Here is a 19,985-nt window from a genome sequence, read left to right as displayed (position 1 = left end):
TCAGAGGTTTTAGTAAACAAGGTCTTGAAGATGACCAAATTATGCTATCACATCGAGACTAAAGTTTCTGGTCATGTGTCCAAACCACTTGAAGTTTCTAAGGCCAAGGTGAAAAAGCTTCATAGAAAATGAAAAGTTATTAAGTCTGCTTGTAAATAATCTGGCAGTACATGCATCTTATCTGGTAGTGAAACACAAAACTAAGATTGGAAAGCAAAATACCATAGGACAGGACTTGATTTTGCTGGCAGCTAAAGTGGAGGTGATGCAGGAGAGAAGGTTTCCAAACAAATGAACTGATATAATTGTTGAACAATACAGATAAAAGGAGATTTGAGGAGATGTCGACAAATGTGTTTGAGCAACTGGTAAAGAGACTACAATAGTCTCTACACTAGTTGCAATGAAGACAAAATACAGAAATCATCATTAATACAGAGACCAGTCTTTGATTAAAGGTATCTTTCCTACAAGGTGACATTGAGCATTTGACATCAGCATTAGGTGAGTTTCTGTGCTTATACATAAGACTTACATTTATCACAGCATAATAAGTGACTTGTGATTGTTAGCTATTTTTACTCAAATAGGGTTCACTTTAGTATGTATCTGTGTGTTGGTGGTGGCAAAGTGTTCTTTTTCTGTATTGTACCTGTAATAGCCTCGAACATCAGGAGCCTATGATTATTATAGACAGCAAAAACTATATATTCAATGTATATTTAATTTCATTTTATATATACTGTATAATATATATAAAATAAACTAACTCAGACTAAAATATTCATTCTGACTTTGTTCAATCATACCTGGGAGAAGCTCCAGTTCAACAAATGGAAATGCTCTGGAAATAGTAGAGGTTGTTTACTAATCCTTACTCAGCTTACACACAAATAACCCTGAACTTTATGCACCAATATGTACAGTGAACACTTGTTCATTGGTCCTTCTTGAATGATGAACAGAGAAAGGGAATTGCCAATGACAAAGCAAAATTATTTCTTATAGTCAAGAATTAATCATAAACCACTAGTACTACAAGATTTATACATATATATTGGCAGGTCTCAGGTTACGGTTGTCTCAGCATACAACAATTCTACAGATACAAACAAGCACATAAAAATTTTTGTTTTCAACTTCAAGGAGAACTCCACCCAAAGATTGGTTTTTATGTGCTACTTACCCCATATATTTTGCAGTGATGGCAAAGAAACATTTTTAATCTAATTTTTTTGCATGGAGTACAGACATAGTGTTTATGATAGAATGGAAGCCAATGGTGATGTTGGACAAAAGCAAACAATATAAAAATGTCCATGAAAATATGTCACGTTTAATGATCTGGCCATCCTGTTGTTGTAGCTAACTAGTGGTTTGCATCTTGCAATGACGCCTCTGTATTTCTGTTCATGAAGTCTTCTGCGGATAGTAGCTTCTTACACATACACATCTGCCTCCTAAAGACTGTTTTTGATATCTTGGAGAGGCATTAGGGGCTTTTTCTTTATCATAGTGAGGATTCTTCTGTCACCAGTAAACCCCCGATTCTCTAAAGAATTGCAAATGCAAGAATGGCAATCAGTTTCTATTCCCACCGATCTGTGGAGGAATGAAAAATGATGGAGGGTGGGAGCATCCTGGTAAACTTTTCATTTAATTAAATAAACATATTTGTACTAAAGCGGTTTCTTTGTGTGGGCGCCTTCGTTCATTGTTTTTATCCATACGGGCTTGTTTACAGGTCGTAGCCATACAGGCTCATGTTTGTATTACTAATCGTTGAACTCCTTCCATTTGGAGCTGTGACTCCTTTGCCTCTGCTGTGTCAGAAGCACGTTGTGGGCGCCTTCATTCATTGTGTTTATCCATACGGGCTCGTGTTGTATTTCCATTAGTTGAGCTCTTTTATTGTGGAGCCGTCACATCTTTGCTTCTGGTGTGTCTGAAGCGCGTTGTAGGAGCCGCTGTGTATTGTTTTTATCCATGCAGTCTCGTCTTTGTTGTTCTGTGGCTGTGTCGTTAGGTAGAAGTCGTTTACTGTTAGGAATCATAATCCAACTTACATTTAATACTGAATCACCGTTATGTGATTCAAATATGCCACACTGACTGCTGGCACAGTGGATTAGAGCAAGTTTAGTTTACAGGTTGTGTTGTTTGGGCGCCACGTACTGACTCTGGGAAGTACGGGCTTGGTTTTGTATTACAAATCGTTGAGCTCTTTCCATTTGGAGCCGTGACTCCTTTGCTTCTGCTGTGTCAGAAGCACGTTGTGGGCGCCTTCGTTCATTGTGTTTATCCATACGGGCTCGTTTTGTATTTCCGTTAGTTGAACTCTTTCATTGTGGAGCCGTGACGTCTTTGCTTCTGGTGTTTCTGAAGCGCGTTGTAGGAGCCTCCGTGTATTGTTTTTATCCATGCGGTCTCGTCTTTGTTGTTCTGTGGCTGTGTCGTTGGGTAGAAGTCGTTTACTGTTAGGAATCATAATCCAACTTACTTTAAATACTGAATTACCGTTCTGTGATTCAAATATGCCACACTGACTTCTGGCACAGTGGATTAGAGCAAGTTTAGTTTACAGGTTGTGTTGTTTGGGCGCCACCTACTGACTCTGGGAAGCCGCTGGGTTTGACTCTGGGGCGCTGAGGCGCTGTGCGCATGTGCCTCGGTGCGTCCTGCGTCCGCCGTCCGTGCATATATTAAACTGTCGTTTAGTAATATAGATCCGCAGTGGCGGTCTTCCTTGGCTTACTGAGCTCACCAGTGCATTCTTTCTTCTTAGTGATATTGCAGACAGTTAATTTAGGTAATCCTAAAGTTTTACCAATGTCTCTAATGGTTTTATTCTTGTTTTTCAGCCACATAATTGGCACAGCATTTTTCTTGTTGAACAGTGGCAACTACAGACTCCAGAGTTAGTCTGTAGGTATAAACAAGTGTGGGTACCTTATGCCTGCACTAATGAAGCAATGCAATGAAACAAACCTGAGTAATCTCAAACACCTATGATGCCAATTGTTCCAAACATTTTGGGGCCCTGAAATGGGGGACCATGTATAAAGAGTGTGGTAATTTCTACTGGGTATGACCAAAATGTATACAAATACCCTTAGCCCATTAACTGCCACGATCCCCATTTGGGGATCATGTACTTTAAACCGGGAGGAAATCCTTCTCCAAACCAGCCAAGAGTCGTGTTCCTGTTGATATCAGAACCTCTGGAACTGGTCACTACATTGAACGCACAGAAATGGGCAAACAAAGGAAGTGTGCAGTGTGTAAGACAAACGCAAGAAAACAGTGCTGCAAATGTAATGTTGGACTACATGTTGAGTGTTTTCCAGTATGGCACCAAAACTGGGTAGTATGTGTCATGATCCCCATTTGGGGATGGGCCAAAATTTTGATCGTTAGCACCCTTCAGTGCATCTAGATACTTTTAAAAGTTATCAAAGTTTCTGGTCCAGCTGATTACTCAGTAATTTGCGTTTATAGTTCTTGGGATGAAACTTTTTCTAAACTGCGAAGTCCGTACAGGAAAGTCTCTGAAGCGTATTGCCGTGGCTGAGGCAGCGTCTGCTTCATGCTGTATACCGATAATTCTCTTTCCAGTCAGCTGCTGCTGTGATTCCCCACTCAGATACAGTGATATAAATACTCCGAGTGGTGCAGTGAGAGTAATATGGAAAAAGATGATCTGCTGTGGCAACCCTTAACGGGAGCAGCTGAAAGAAGAAGAAGATGCAGTGAGAGTAACAATGCTAAAGCAGTTATGGTATTTGGAATACTATGGCTATTCCCTGGACCATTATAATGCTGCAGGTTAATTACAATCAGATGCATTACACTAATAAACAATATGCAGTTAGTTTTAGTGTATTTATAAAACCGCGTCAGGAATGTTGATCTAAGAAAGAAAGGGTGTCCACACAGGAACAATAGCACTGCTTTGACGCTTGGTGCCGCCAGTCTGCAAAACCGAGCAGAAAAATTGCGTACGCCAGGGTATGAGGTACCATGGAAATGTGCGTGGCTTTACGCCAAGTTTAGGTTTTATACATCACGATATGAGCATGGAAACATTTGTACGCAACATTTCTGTGCGTACGCACCGTTTATACATGAGGCCCCTGGAGAGGAGGGTCCATCAGATAGTTGAACCTCGGATTCAGGAGAAACAGTGCGGTTTTCGTCCTAGTCGTGGAACAGTGGACCAGCTCTACACCCAGGAGGGTGCATGGGAGTTTGCCCAACCAATCTACATGTGTTTTGTGGACTTGGAAAAGGCGTTCAACCGTGTCCCTCTGGGAATCCTGTGGAGGGTGCTCCGGGAGTATGGGGTACCAGACACCCTGATAAGGACTATTTGGTCCCTGTACAACCGGTGTCAGAGCTTGGTCCGCATTGCATTGCAGTGCTGCCCTTTGTCACCGATTCTGTTCATAACTTTTATGGACAGAATTTGTAGGCGCAGCCAGGGCATTGAGAGGTCCGGTTTGGTGGGCTCAGGATTGGGTCGCTGCTTTTTGCAGATGATGTTGTCCTGTTTGCTTCGTCAGGCCGTGATCTTCAGCTCTCTCTGGATCCATTCACAGGCGAGTGTGAAGCAGCTGGGATGGTAATCAGCACCTCCAAACCCGAGACCATGGTTCTCAGCTGGAAAAGGGTGGAGTGCCCCTCAGGATTGGGAGCGAGATCCTGCCCCAAGTGGAGGATTTCAAGTATCTCGGGGTCTTGTTCACGAGTGAGGGAAGAATAGAGCAGGAGATAGATAGGCGGATCGATGCGGCATCCGCAGTGATCCAGGCTCTGCATCGGTATGTTGTGGTGAAAAAGGAGCTGAGCCGAAAGGCAAAGCTCTCAATTTACCAGTCGATCTACGTTCCTACCCTCACGTATGGTCATGAGCTATGGGTAGTGACCGAAAGAACGAGATTGCGAATACAAGCAGCTGAAACGAGTTTCCTCCACAGGGTGTCTGGGCTTTCCCTTAAAGATAGGGTGAGAGAAGCTCGGTCATCCGGGAGGAGCTCAGAGTAGAAAAACTGCTCCTCCGCATCGAGAGGAGTCATCTGATCAGTTTGCCTCCTGGACGCCTCCCTGGTGAGGTATTCCGGGCACGTCTAACCGGGAGGAGGCCCCGGGGAAGACCCAGGACACGCTGGAGGGACTATGTCTTTCATCTGGCCTTGGAACGCCTTGGAATTCACATGGAAGAGCTAGTAGAAGAGGCCAGGGAGAGGGAAGTCTGGGCATCTCTGCTCAAGCTGCTGCTCCCACGACCCGATCTCGGATAAGCGGAAGAGGATGAAAGGATATTATAAAATTAACAGTAAAGTTATTGGTTCACAGCAGGCATTTATCACTGAAATGTATTGCAAACAGGTTATAAAGAAAGCCAATTCATTTCTGTCACAGTAGCCATCCTCTTTTCCTTAAATTCCAGCTGTTGCCATCAGGCTACAGATTAAAGTTTCCAAAGGTAAACAGCAACAGATTTAAGAACGCTTTTATTGCTAGAGCTATAAGCATTTAAAATTCTGTTACTTGTAGAGATGATGCTAAATGTTAAATTCTGCATTATTATTTTGTATACTGTTGAAAGTAATTATTTTTCTTTGTATTGATCTTGAGTCTGTGTTTATGCAATAACATTGGTTGTCAAATGTTGTGTCTTCCTTGTATCTCTGTAACAATGTCTTCTGTTTTTATACTTTACTGCTTTAAACAAATTTCCTTCTGAGATAATAAAGTCTACCTAAATCTAAACCTAATAATTTTCTTGGACTTCTTTATCATTCAAAATTTTAGAAACATAACGGTCTCTCAAGTCAGACTTTTTCTATTTCGTTATATGAGCCTTCATTTTTTAATAAAGGACTGTTCTTCCATTTTCTGTCAGCCTTGAGGCAGTCTTTTTTAAAGTTTAGATGCATGTTTCCATGGTATTTTAATAGTGGAAGGCTGCTTAACATTTTATTCAGGGGCTGTGTCTGTTGTGTATCTCACCTTAGCATTAAAAATTTCCATCCTATTGTTTGCATTGCTGGCATCATTGAGATAAGCACTGAATTCAGACTGAGAGTTCAGAATATTAGCAAACATAGATGCAACAGTGGCGTTAAAATAACATCTTTTAACACGAAACTGCTTATTAGTTATATACACCTAGTGCTGGGCGGTATACCGGTTCATACCGAAAACCGTTTTTTATTTTTTTTATGATATGGATTTTTCTTATACCGCAACACCGGTTTAAATTGCCTAAACGATGTTCGGAACGTGGCGCAGCGGGAAACTGTTCAAGTGGGGACCTTTTTCAATGCTACACCGCTAAACACAGATTTGTTGCACTAGGGCTCTTTTTCACTGCTACACCACCAAATAGGTAGCGGTAGCATAGGTATTGCGCGGTGAAAATGGACAGAGAACATTCCGAAACTGAAGCCGATGATAAAGTTGAACATGATGAACAGAAGAACTTTTGCCGAAAAAAAGGAGTCACGTCCGTCGCCTGGAGATACTTTAGTTTTAAAAGGTCAGATGTGTAAATACTGTTTCTATACTACTGGATAATACTGCAAGCCAAGTTGTACTTGTTTTATTTGTTTTCAATACAGTGTAATGTACCTGGGTACTGTGTAATAGTGTGACGACATGTTGACTTTATTCTTGACATTTCTACTTTATTCTCGCCGTTTATGTCAAGATTAAAGTCGACATGTTGACTTTATTCTCGTAATTTGTCATTAAAGTAGAACATCGTAAACTAAACTTCATCGTAAAATGAATATTTAATTTACTAGATTTTCTCAAACCCCATCATAAGTTATATAGCATATTAGATGCTTTGTGTTAAGTGATTCTTAAACTGACTTCTTCTTGCACTAAGAGGAGGCGCCGGCAGCGATCACCGCACAGAATACATTCACTTCATGATCTTCCTGCTCTCTGAACATTTAGAATGCTAAGATAAATACTTAATATAATTTTCATGGTGAAATGCATTAAAGCATGCATTAATCATATGGGGGCACGGTGGCTTGCCTGCCTTGCATTTGCATGTTTTTCTGGTGGGTTTACTTGGCGTGCTTCAGTTTCCTTTCAAAGTCATGTAGGATGCGGGGTTTTGTTGTGCTATATTGACCCTGCTAGTGTATGTTTTGCTTGTATTCATCCTGCGATGTGCTGGCGACTTGTTCAGAGATGGGCGCAACTCTGAATGGATGGCATAATTAAACATGTATAACGAAGATATTTTTAAAGTTCTAAACACTCCGTGGGCTAAGTTAATAACTAGTTTTAATTTCACAAAGACGTTTATCGTGTGGTGATTGGTTATGTGGTGAAAGAAAAAGGAAGGATAGGAACTGGGGTTTTGGTACGTCAGATAGAGACAGCATGCATGCAATAAAGATAGCCCGCTCAGAAGAACATGCATTGAATTCTGTGTTCGTGTCTCCGACCAGCAGATCACAAACCCAACATTTACACAATATTTAAGTTTAAACCTGTGCGATACCCATTCATACATCCAGTTTTTTGGAGCCTCGTCACACCTGCCATAAAGTTCTCTACACTGAACATACACCTGGGGACCCCTTACTGCAAGGGAGCAGCACTACCGCCTCACTACCGTGCATGTGTAATACCTGCTTTAATGCATTTCAGCATGAAAATGATATCAAGAATTTATCTTAGCATTCTAAATTTTCAGAAAGCAGGAATATCATGAAGTGAATGGATTCTGTATGGTGATCGCTGTCTTCTCTTAGTGCGGAGGAAGTCAGTTTAAGAAGCGTAGTGATTAACCACTGGGTCGGGGAACGTAACACAAATCATTTAATGTGCTGCATGAATTTATGACGGGGTAAATTAAGTAATTGATTAAACATTGATTTTAGGAAGAAGTTTAGTTTACGACATTCTACTTTAATTATGATGTAAACTATGAGAATGAAGTGGAAATGTCGACTTTAATCTCGACATAAACGGCGAGAATAAAGTGGAAATGTTGACTTTGTTCTCGACATATAGTTTGTTTTTTTCTTCCCAGTATAGCTTAGCTTGAAGCAAGGTCCATATTAATGCAGTTTGCCTAAACGATGGTTCAGTTGATAAAGATGTCATCACCAAGTTGCACTTGTTTTATTTTATTTTAATTTGGTGAATACTGTGTAATGCACCTGGGCTTGAAGTCTTGAAGTAATAGTGCAACTATCAGTAATAATATTATTATTTATTTTATTGTTATTATTTATTAGTTTAAACTAGCCAACCCGCGGCGTAACATACGCCGCATAATTATGTATTGATGGGTGAACACTTGCTGAATGACACAGTTGTCCAAATGGGGTGGGTTTGTGGATACCACTGTGAGTGAATGAAAAGATGGACCTCTGGAGAGAGCAACATACAATTGTCCGTGACTGAAAGCGGGATCGTCTGTGACGATGGAGGCCACGCTGGTGAAAGTTACTTCGTTGGTAGGGATAAGTTTCAGCACTTGTTCATTAAGGTGTAGCGAGTCTTCGTTGTTGACGCTTAATATAGCTTGCGTACTGAGTTGTTCCGGAGTCACAGTTGAGAAACATTTTTTTAATGTCTTTTAAGCACAGGGAAAAAAATTAACATGTGAAACATCCGTAATGTAATGAGCCACCAAGAAAAGTAACATTGCAACAATGCACGCTACGATCCGATCGCTGTAAACAGAAGTGAAAACAAAATCGAGGCCAGTGCATTCTTTAACTGCCTTGTAGCGCAATGGTAGTGCTGCTGTTTTGCAGTAAGGAGACTGTGGAAGATTTTGGGTTCGCTTCCCGGTTTCTCCCTGTGTGGATAGCGCTTTGAATACTGAAAACACCGGTATATCAATGTAATGAAGTATTATTCTTATGTGTCCAGCCAGCGCTCTCTCTCTCGCGCGCCTGTATGCGTGTGTGTTGCTCGCTCGCTCTCTCTCTCTCGCTGCACGTGTTCCTGCAGGCATACCAGTAAGTGAATGAAAAGGTGGAACTCTGGAGAGAGCAACATACAACTGTCCGTGACTGAAAACTGGTTTTGGCAGATACATGCACATCTTTTTGAAAGTTTGGCCCTGTGCCTTATCAATTGTCATCGCAAAGGCAAATCTAACAGGAAATTGTCTTCGTGTTAAAGTAAAAGGCAAATTATCAGCGAGAAACAAACTGTTTTATACGCTGCATACCAACCCGCGGCGTAGTATACGCCGCATAATCACGCCGCTTTTTTAATGTTTTTTAAGCAGAGGGAAAAAATGAACATTTGCAAAATCCGTAACGCCGCTTTCAGTAAGTACAATGCACACGTGTTTAATTTGTCAGCCACTTTTTGCCAGCAGTCTTTTCTGGTTTGGGCTGCTTTTGCAGTGTTACCGCTTGTGCATATTAAATCTTGAAATCCTTTGAGTAACTAATTAACTAACACCCTCCCACCCAGCTTGTGAGAAAAAAATGTGCCCGTTCTTTCATCATTTTGTTGCAGCCTAACAAAGACTTGCTGATCATGTTTTCTAGACTCAATATACAGTGGAACCTCGCTTCACAACCATAATTCGTTCCAAACCTCTGGTTGTAAATCGATTTGGTCGTGAACCAAAGCAATTTCCCCCATAGGATTGCATGTAAATACAATTAATCCATTCCAGACCATACGAACTGTATGTAAATATATTTTTTTAAAGATTTTTAAGCACAAATATAGTTAATTATTACACCATAGAACGCACAGTGTAATAGTAAAAACATTGAATAACACTGACACAAACACCCAGGCTCCCTGCTCAGCTGCATGGCCTGTGCAGTGCATGCGCAGGCTCTCTCTCTCAGCAGCACGGGAGCCCCCCCCCCCCCCCTTCTCTCTCTCAGCAGCACGGGAGCCTCCCCAGCCCCCCCCCCTCTCTCTCTCTCAGCAGCACCCGAGCCTCCCCAGCCCCCCCCCTCTCTCTCTCTCTCTCAGCAGCACGCGAGCCCCCCTCCCCTTCTGTCTCTCAGAAGCACACGAGCCCTCTCTCTCTCTCTGTAACATTGCAGCAGTTGTATAAACACTTTTTTTTTAAAATGAGTTTTAAGCACAGGGGAAAAAAGGAACATTTCAACAAATCCGAACTTTATTTAAAAGCCAAGCAAGATAGTAACATTGCAGGAGTTCACCATTTTTAATCAGGCGACTGATAGTAGTGGAGTCAGGCACAGAGAAGGTCAGCTGCTGAGAAAGCGTCTCGACTGTTGCAGGGCGGTGAAGCAGGTGAGATGCTAATGAAAAAGAGGCACAGGGCTTATTGGTTTTTAAAGACTGCTTCCTTCATTGTGTTTTAACCTCAGTTTTAAAGGATTGCGGGGCTCTCTCTGTTGCGCTGCCTGTGTTTGTGTGACTCTGTCGCGCTGTCTGTGTGTGCGTGGCTCTCTCTCGGGCTGCCTGTGTGTGCCTCTGTCTCTCTCACGCGCAGCCTGTGTGTGCCTCTGTCTCTCTCTGGTGCTGCCTCTGTGTGAACCAAGGTTCCACTGAGGTTGACTAATGAAAAGTCAACGTGGCTCAGAGCTGCATGTGGACTGTGGCACAGACAAACAGAAATGACGGCATGTTTTCCGAGGCGTCGCGTCCGAGTTGGTGGGCGTGGCTCTGTGAGTTGTCATCGTATCCAATGGGCTTAGAGTTGGTAGGCGTGGCTCCTTCCTGCGTGCGCCATTGGCGTCTTACTTGTCGGCAGCTTAGTGAATCCACGCCCCGTTCCGGCGTGCTTTCCATGGTCGGCTACTTGTCTTCTGGCTTAGTGAATTATATATATAGATATTATGCAGTTTAATGGTGATAAAGTTGTTTAAAAAGTCACTTTAACGTGTCAGTGGACAGAGATTGTTAACATTAACAGAAAGTGTAGTTGGTTTACAAAAAATATTTACTATTTATTCCTTTTCTAAGACATATTCAGTGCAATACAATTTTTGACAAGCACTTCTGGATATTTTACTAAGTCTAAATGCCTCTTTGTATGGTTGAAAATATGTTGTCAAAATTATAGTTTGTTTTTGCAAAATTTGTTCAATAAAAAGGTTCTATATTTTGACTGCATCTGTCATGCAATGTGATACCTTCTCCATTAGTGCCACCCCCTTGAAAACTATCACTTTATGGGGCAATGCAAAACTGTATTAATACTTGTGTGCACATTAAAATGTTTTTATTGTACAATGTACAATACTCTTGACAGTGGAATAGGTTATTCTTAGCCAGTAATTGCAGTGGAAAATATGGTTAACATCCACTCATGCATGGGGAAAAAAATACCATCGAATACCGTGAAACCGGGATAATTTAGATATAGAATTTTAGTCATACCGCCCCCCCCCCACTATATACACCAATATTTTTATATCAAAAGATGTGAAGATACACCGATATATACAGTATATATATGTTCATATCACTATTTAATCCTTTGGAAATGCCTAAATCCAGCATGTCCCCCATGTGTGCTAGCTAGGTGACATTGTAATATCAAAAGAATACAGTAAGTTAAATTCTCTTGTTTTAGGGTAACATTAGTTATCTGTATGGAAATTTAAACCACCTATTGTTAGGATCCTATCATGTGAGAAAGTCCAAGTACTTCTTGAGAAACTATAGAAAGATACATGAAAATGTGAAAGTACCTGGTGTTTTTGTAGTTGAAGCCGCACATGAAAATGCTCAATAAACCACCTTCTCCCATACTTTCTGAATGAGCAGTTTTGTCAAGAAAGTAAGGCCTTGTGAAATCCATTTTATTTTTTTCTCAGATATTGCTTTATTTTTTCCTATATCAATATACATTGTCTAGAAACTGTTGGTGTTGTTACATTCTTTTTAAATTTGCTTGTTTTATATTTGTTTAGAACAAAGGCTCCCTCCAATTTGAAGATAAATGGGATCTGATGCGCCCTATTGTTTTGAAGTTATTACGGCAAGAATCTGTCACAAAACAGCAGTGGTTTGACTTGTTTTCGTAAGTAGAACCCTTCTAACATTTTGTGTCTACATTACTAAGGCAGTTATATGCAGGTTATAGGTAGTTTAGTGAGGAAATGGTAAATATTATTTTCGTTATCAAGATTTCCTAGTAATATTACACACATGTAATTCATTTTCTAAACCAGCTTATTCAGCCTATCATTGTATCTTCCTATGCAAGATGGGAAGTAACATTTAATTCATAACAAGGCATACTCACTTACTATGGGTTTATAAAGTATAATCAGTCTAATGTGCAAATCTTTTGGGCTGTGTGAAGAAAACACTAAACAGTTTGTGGGTTGAATGGATCTGTGGTTTCGTGCATAAATTAGCTTGAAGATAAGAGATGACAATAATAAAACATTTGAATATTAGGCACAAATTGGATCAGCCAAACCTGTTATAACACTGTGAATATTGTACTGTATTTTAATTTAAAGCATGTTTATTTTATAAGAGAAAATAAAGCAGTTTGTTTACATGTAGAGGTGTGCAGAGCGGATTGTCATTTTATTTTGAACGTTATAGTGAAAGTCCATCCATCCATCCATTTTCCAACCCGCTGAATCCAAACAGGGTCACGGGGATCTGCTGGAGCCAATCCCAGCCAACACAGGGCACAAGGCAGGGAACCAATCCCGGGCAGGGTGCCAACCCACCGCAGGATATAGTGAAAGTCATCAATCTAATTTCAAGTTAATATCTGACAACAGCATTTCAAGATGTTATTTGGGTATTTTGCAGGCAAGGCTGTTATTCTTGTATGTGCTCCTTGTTATTGATGTTAGTCTTCCATGCATTACTGATCATTTTCAGATTAATAAACAATCCTTAGTAAACCAAAATGCTAATCTTGTACATTCTGAACACTACTCATGTGGCACAGAAACAAATTCCAGGGTAATGTATCATATTGTTTTTTCACTCTCTTCTTCCTTCCCTTTTTACTGTGAAAAACAATTTTGCAACCAACCACACTGGTTAAGTCCAGTTAAGATAGTTTAATGGCTAAAACTGTGAACTTTAAACCTCAAGGTTACCTTTCCTTACTTCACTCAGGAACTCCCCTAATCTACCTCTGTGCCAGTTGTTTAAAACAAATTCATCCTTACTTATTTATGGATGGCGGCACGGTGGCGCAGTGGGTAGCGCTGCTGCCTCGCAGTTGGGAGATCTGGGGACCTGGGTTCGCTTCCCGGGTTCTCCCTGCGTGGAGTTTGCATGTTCTCCCCGTGTCTGCGTGGGTTTCCTCCGGGTGCTCCGGTTTCCTCCCACAGTCCAAAGACATGCAGGTTAGGTGGATTGGTGATTCTAAATTGGCCCTAGTGTGTGCTTGGTGTGTGGGTGTGTTTGTGTGTGTCCTGCGGTGGGTTGGCACCCTGCCCGGGATTGGTTCCTGCCTTGTGCCCTGTGTTGGCTGGGATTGGCTCCAGCAGACCCCCGTGACCCTGTGTTGGGATTCAGCGGGTTGGAAAATGGATGGATGGATTATTTATGGATGTTTTGTGTATGGATAGTCATTGCAGTATGAATCGCTTAGCAGTTTGGGAGCAAAAAGCATCTAGCAGATATTTGCTCCAATAATATGATTCTGTTAAAACTTTTGAGTTTTTTTTTTGGTTGTATACAGTAATACAATTTATTGTTAGCATGATACACATTATGATTTTTTTTTCTTTTTTCTTTAGTTCTTTTTTATTATTTTTTATTGAATTTATTAAAAGCAAGTAACATACCATACAAACACGTCAAACCTACCAAACCTAAATTCAGTTCAACCCAAACCTAAGAGAAAGAGAGGAAGGCCAACAGCCAGAGTAAAACTTTAAGAGTAGAAAAGAAGGAAGAGAATCCTTTCCCCAATGTAAAAACTTGTTCTAAAATGTTATTGATTAGATCCTGCCAGGTTTTTAAAAAGTTTTGAGCAGATCCAATTTTTAATTTTTCCAGTTTCAAATATTATATAACATAAGTTACCATTATTTTTTCTTTTTGATATATTAATTTCCCCCTCCTATATACAGGTAAACTGGATGTCAAAACTATAAATGCTTTAAGTGAAATTTAAAGATTTGTTCATATTAAGGTTGAAATCAAGATTAAAACATTTCAACTTCAATAAGATCTTACAATGAGCAATAACGAACAGAAAAAAATTATTTTTAACATATGGTGAAACTTGCAAATCTATTTAATTTACTTGAGGGATTCAGGAAACTACAGCCTACCTTGGTGGCATTAAGTGAAAGGCAGGACGTAACCCTGAATAGGATGCCATTGCTCACTCATTTTAAAAAAGTTTTTTTTTCACCTAAGTATGCTCATCCTTCATGATGATGGTTGAAACTGTGTTTAGATTTAACCAATCACATTCAAAATCATGTACAAAGGTATTTTGCTCTCATCTGATATCAATTTACATTATTCATGTTAGCATTACATCATATCAGTTGTTTCTGTTTGAGTTCCCTAAAGGTCTATTTGTTTCATAGTGTAATGTAAACCTTGGCTCACAAGGAGCTACACTGCAGTCCACAATGTTACGTATTAGTGTGGCTTTCTAACCAGGTATATTGGTATTTAAAACGAATCAAAGGATAATGAGATTTTAGTATCGACATTCAGCATTAAATAATGGGGGTTTACGAAACAATGGGTGAATGGTATAGGAATTATATGTAGTCACCCCCACCCCCCATAAGGGATCAAAATTATTTGGACAAATTAATATTATCTGAAATAAAATTGTCATATTTTATTTGAAAGGAACCAAAATGAGTTTGTCAAATTTAATAATGTCTGAAATAAAATTGTCTGGTAAGATTACCTGAAGTCTAGAACCCATAGGCATCACTAGGTGCTGGGTTTCTTTTCTGGTGATATGTTACCAGGCAAGTACTGAAGCCGTCTTCAGTTCCCACTTATTTTGCGGTTTATTGATAAGATGTATTTGTACATCTCAGAATTAATCATGTTCTCTTTATCAGCAGTAATCCCTTCAATAAATACAAAGGAACCAGTTCCATTGGCAGCCATACATGCTCAAGCCATAATACTAACTCCACCATGTTTCACAGGGAAAGTGGTCTTCTTAGGATCATGAGTGTTCCTTTCTTTTTTTAACTTTTCACTTTATATCACTCCGGTTTTCTGATGTACTTCTTGGCAAACTGCAACCTGTTGTTTCTGTTCTTTTGGGTTACCTGAGGTTTGCATCTTGTGTTGTGGTGTCAGTTATGAACAAGTTTGAATACTGAAGGGATCCTCTGAATCCAATACACCTGCCTGCCTCACTATTGACTGTATGATCACCTTTGTGTGCTCAGTACTACATTCTGAACACTGTGATCACTTAATGTGAGCTGCATATGCTTCAGTAATATTAGTTATTGTACCTATATCAGTGGCGCTATTTGTTAAAAACAGTTATCCCTTATTCAATAAATTTACTGCACATTTTATTCCCCTTTGAATACAAAATCTCTTCAAATAGCCATCTACTAACTGATCAACCAATGAAGCATCTATTGTTTATGGAGTGATAAGTAAACTCAGGTATAATAATGTGTGTGATGCCTAAATACTGATGCGTTAACCTTGTGCGTGTGACTATTTGTAGATTAGGATTGAGATAAACTGGTTAGAGATGTATTTAAATAAAGGCAGATAAAAAAAGATTGATCACATATCAAATTGTATGCATCAGGTGCTGATGATTTCTAAACTTTAAAATATTGTTGCAAATTACAATTTTTATTGCATTTGCAATCATTTTATTTGCAGTCTGGAACCTTGCATTTTTCATGATGGTACAATATTTCATAGAGTTGGAAATTACATAATGATGTTTTGAAATCAGACCACTAACTAATGATTGATCCCTCAGCAGAGACATGCTATCTTTGCTGAAAAATCATGATTCCTCAGCAGAGACATTCTGTCTTTGCTGAAGAAACACTAAGACTGTCACCTCCCCCTCCCAGCAGTTGTGCTCACTGAAACAGCAAGCAGCAGTTTCTGCTCTTCAGTTCAATAGCCAGCTGCTGATTGAGCTGCTTATCTGTGACATAGCTAACTGTGTGTGCTGTCAGTTAAATTTTTGTGACATGCACTGTGTTTGCTGAAGAATTGCAAAGTGTTACCTCATCTTCTCAGCAGTTACACTTCCTAAGATGACATGTCTGTCATGCATATTTAGAACACTGGTAATTGCAAGCATTGTTTTTTTCTGTTCAGTTAAACAGCCAGCTGTCAGACTTGTACCTGTACACCTTTTTCTTTGCAGTTGCATGTAGTGGGCCAATGAGCAATTAGGATAACAGTTTAAATTCTGAGACTTATTTCATATTACATGTTCTGTCATTGATATAAATACTCAAAGAAATTAGTAATTAAATACATATATTTTATGACAGTTTTATTATTTATGCTGACATACAGTAATCCTTTTATTTATTATAACATTGCTTTACTTGCATCTTCTCAAGCTTAATTTAACTGATCAATATTTGTAATTACATTTTTAACAACATTTGTCTTTAGCAAAAGTGTACAACTGTCTTGATAGACTTGTGCCACAGTCTTGAAGCAGTAATTCAGCTGGGAGTGTTGACAACATTTTATCTAAAGTGAGAGCTATTAACAGAATAAGACTTTTTATCCTAAAATTATTGCAGTTATTATTGTTAAGAAAGGAATGGAATACAACAATGTAAAAAATAATTTTAAAACATTGTTTGATTGTCTGATAGTTACAGGATATCTCCACTCTAACTTTGTATATAATAACTTTCCAGGCTGTCTCACCTACATGTATATGAACTAGTTGTCTTGCCACAAATAAAGTAAAAATCACATCCTTTAGTCTACTGCATAATCAGGTTGCACAGTGTGCCAGTAATGAAAAATTCCAGAAAACGTCAAAATGAAAATGGTACGGTACCAGCATTTCACGGTTCTCGGTACCCAAAATAGGCATCAGATTTCCATTCCAACTCTTCCCCTCAACACTTGGAGGAGTAAACAGGGAAAAATGTGCTTAGATGTCCCATTCTTAAGCCCATTTCAGACTACACACCAATCATTTGCTTCGACCAGATCAAGAGTTCACTAGGGATATGTCCCCCTACTTTAACCCTTTAACCGCCAACTCCCTAAATATTCCCCACGCCAGGCGAAATCTGAACAATTTTCGTTTTTTTACTTTTTTACATTTTTTTTACATTTTTTACATTTAATTCAAGCAGTATTGACCACTAAATGTTGTGCAAGTTGCCAGTGTATACACGAAATATATAAATGTAACCTGAATTCTCAGCTAAGCAAAACATCTTGATACCAAAACGTGCCCTTTTCAATGGTAGATACTGTCGAAACTGTAAGCGGCCCTTCCACGACAATAAACTTTCATCAACTGCAACTGACGGTCCTGGCATGTAGGGCAACTGAAATGCTTCAAATAAATGATCAATCAAAGGACGTAGCTTGAACAAGTGGTCGCGGTTTTGGATCTTTCTTATCTGGCTCGTTTCTGTTGTCATTTCAAATGAAAAGAATTTCAGCAGCAAAGAGAATCGGTTACGTGTCATGACAGCTGCAAAAATAGGTGTTGCATACATAGGATCTGTAGACCAGTACATCTCAATATCTGGTTTTCTGATTATTCCCATCAACATCAAAATCCCAATGAATTTTTTCATTTCGTTTTCATCAGTGTCAAACCAAGCACGAACACGGGAATGTGGAGGTAAATTGGGATTTTTCTCAATAAACTGTGCTGCATACAGATTTGTCTGATGAACAAAATGTCTGATCAAATCAGGTGACACAAACAGCTCATAAAACTGCTCAGCAGTGTAATTGTTTACATCAACAATAAAGCCACACGTTCCCTCAAACGAATGCAGAAAAGGTAGTTCACCACGGGCAGCAGCCCAGCTGAGATGCTGGGGATACACCCACTCAGCGCCGTCATCCGATGCGTCTTCATTCACAGTATCATGCAGCGCACGTTGCTGCTCATCACTGTCGCTAAAATCTTCTTCAGAACTGCTACAATCATGATCCGAACTGTCCAAAATCGCCTGCAAAGCCTCACTTGAAGTCAGTTTACGTTTCGCCATATTCACAGCTGTTACATGCGGATCACGTCACATGACCGGCCAAAACAACCACAGACTTGTCGAAATACAACGTAGTAATAATACCCACACCAAACCGTCAGTTATACTACTTGCCAGGCATTCATATAACCACAGGCAAATGTGCAGGGATAATTCCGGCAGTATGGCGTTAGCAATAAAACAACGGTGCCGGGTATATCCGGCAGAGGGCGGTTAAGGGGTTAATTGCTTGATGCAATCGACGGTACACTGGAATACAAATGCTGTGATGTAATAGAAACATCACAGGCCATCCACCTTTGCCCTATTTCTTTGACATGATCAAGACTTAAAGGGAGACCACCCCCCCATATTTTGCTTTGACTTACACTTTATGCTATCAATGGGAAGGTGGTGCATAGTGCAGCATGATGGTGCAGCACACCAGGGCAGCATGAAATTATGCCACCTACCAGAGAGGGTGCAGTAAGATGGGAAATGGGGGGTTTGTAGTAGTTGGCTTCCAAACAGTTTTTGATGCCAATACCGAGGTATGAAAGCTGATATTGATACTAAAGTCAAAATTTTAGAATTTAATCCAACAGTATCGCATGCGCAGAACTTACCTAATTAGTTTAATCTTTTATAAAATCTGGTCAGATGTAGTTAGTAATAACCCTGTCTCTGGTGCTGCTTACACCATGATGGTTAATGGTTCCAGGTATTTCACGGCACACCATTAGGGCAGGGGCATGTATTATTGGCCTGGTGTAAAACAGACGGTTATTTCAGAAATGAAAATGAAATATTTAACCATTAAATGTTAGCATTGATGAATACCTGTGGGTGATTGGATTATGAGGACTTTATTATCCCGGTAATCAAATTTCTTAGTAGCTTTACTAAAAGCAAGAAGATTGAGCATGCCCCATGTCATAAAACAAACAGCACAGATTGGCCATTGTCTTAAAATAACACATTGCAAGAGATGTAAACCAGGTAGTGACAATGGTTAGACTTTTCAGTTGGTAAAGGGCATATAGGCATGCAAGAGAATGCTTGGAATTTTACTTTACTTCAAACAGTATGAGTAGCCAAAGAGCTACCTTGGATAACTCTCTATTTAAAGGCTTTGTGGCTTAGAAGTACTAGCAGCCACTGGATAGAACTCTATCCTGGGTTCCCTAAAGCATAGCGAGTGCTTACTTCTGGCAGCAGAAGTGATTTGGGACAAGACTGGAAATTAGTATGGGTGGGGGTTTTAAAGCCTTATCTTGAAGACAGAGTGTGGAGCCAGGAGGAAGACAGGTGAGTGAAAAGGTGGTGATGTTTAGCAGGATTTCCTAAAGGGCAACAAGTTTGTGATATTCTCTGTTCATAGGCAGTTTATTTAGCTCCCAGTGCTTATCCATACTTTTAAAATATTTTAATATTTTATATTGTTTTTCTTGCATTGTATTCTGGGTTCATGTATGCCTCAAACTTTCACCCTACTGTCCACACTTGACAATAAGTATAACTCTCAGAATTGGATTAAAGAATTTGAAAATTGATCAACAGAGATAATTTGTTTTGTTTTTGCTTAGACTGTCTTTTCTGACCAGAACTAAAATGTATTTTTGTTATATTATTCTACTGATGTCCTAATATATTACTAATTTTAATTGTAGGGATGTTCATGCTGTTTGCCTTTGGGATGACAAAGGTCCAGCAAAAATCCATCAGGCTTTGAAAGAAGACATACTTGATTTTATCAAGCAAGCACAAGCAGTAAGTAAATGTAACTCTGTTAAAAGTTTCCTTTGATGTTTTACCATCAAGAACATACATTTATTAATGCTGGTGTAGGGAATATGTTTAGCTTTT

At 39.6% G+C, this 19,985-nt stretch overlaps 1 protein-coding gene across 1 annotated transcript in view; it reads left to right on the top strand.

Annotated features, from left to right (window-relative positions):
- LOC114650622 (cullin-5) overlaps positions 1-19,985 on the top strand; it is a 113,031-nt gene that overhangs the window by 23,029 nt on the left and 70,017 nt on the right. The window contains exons 2-3 of the mRNA XM_028800388.2: positions 11,901-12,010; positions 19,790-19,889. Coding sequence (XP_028656221.1) covers positions 11,901-12,010; positions 19,790-19,889 — 210 coding nt within the window. The remainder of the gene's footprint in view (positions 1-11,900; positions 12,011-19,789; positions 19,890-19,985) is intronic.

This window comes from Erpetoichthys calabaricus, chromosome 4 (genome assembly GCF_900747795.2).
Source record: "Erpetoichthys calabaricus chromosome 4, fErpCal1.3, whole genome shotgun sequence".
Lineage (NCBI taxonomy): Eukaryota > Metazoa > Chordata > Cladistia > Polypteriformes > Polypteridae > Erpetoichthys > Erpetoichthys calabaricus.
Note: the sequence above shows the minus strand (reverse complement) of the source record. Positions and strands in the feature narration are given on the sequence as shown.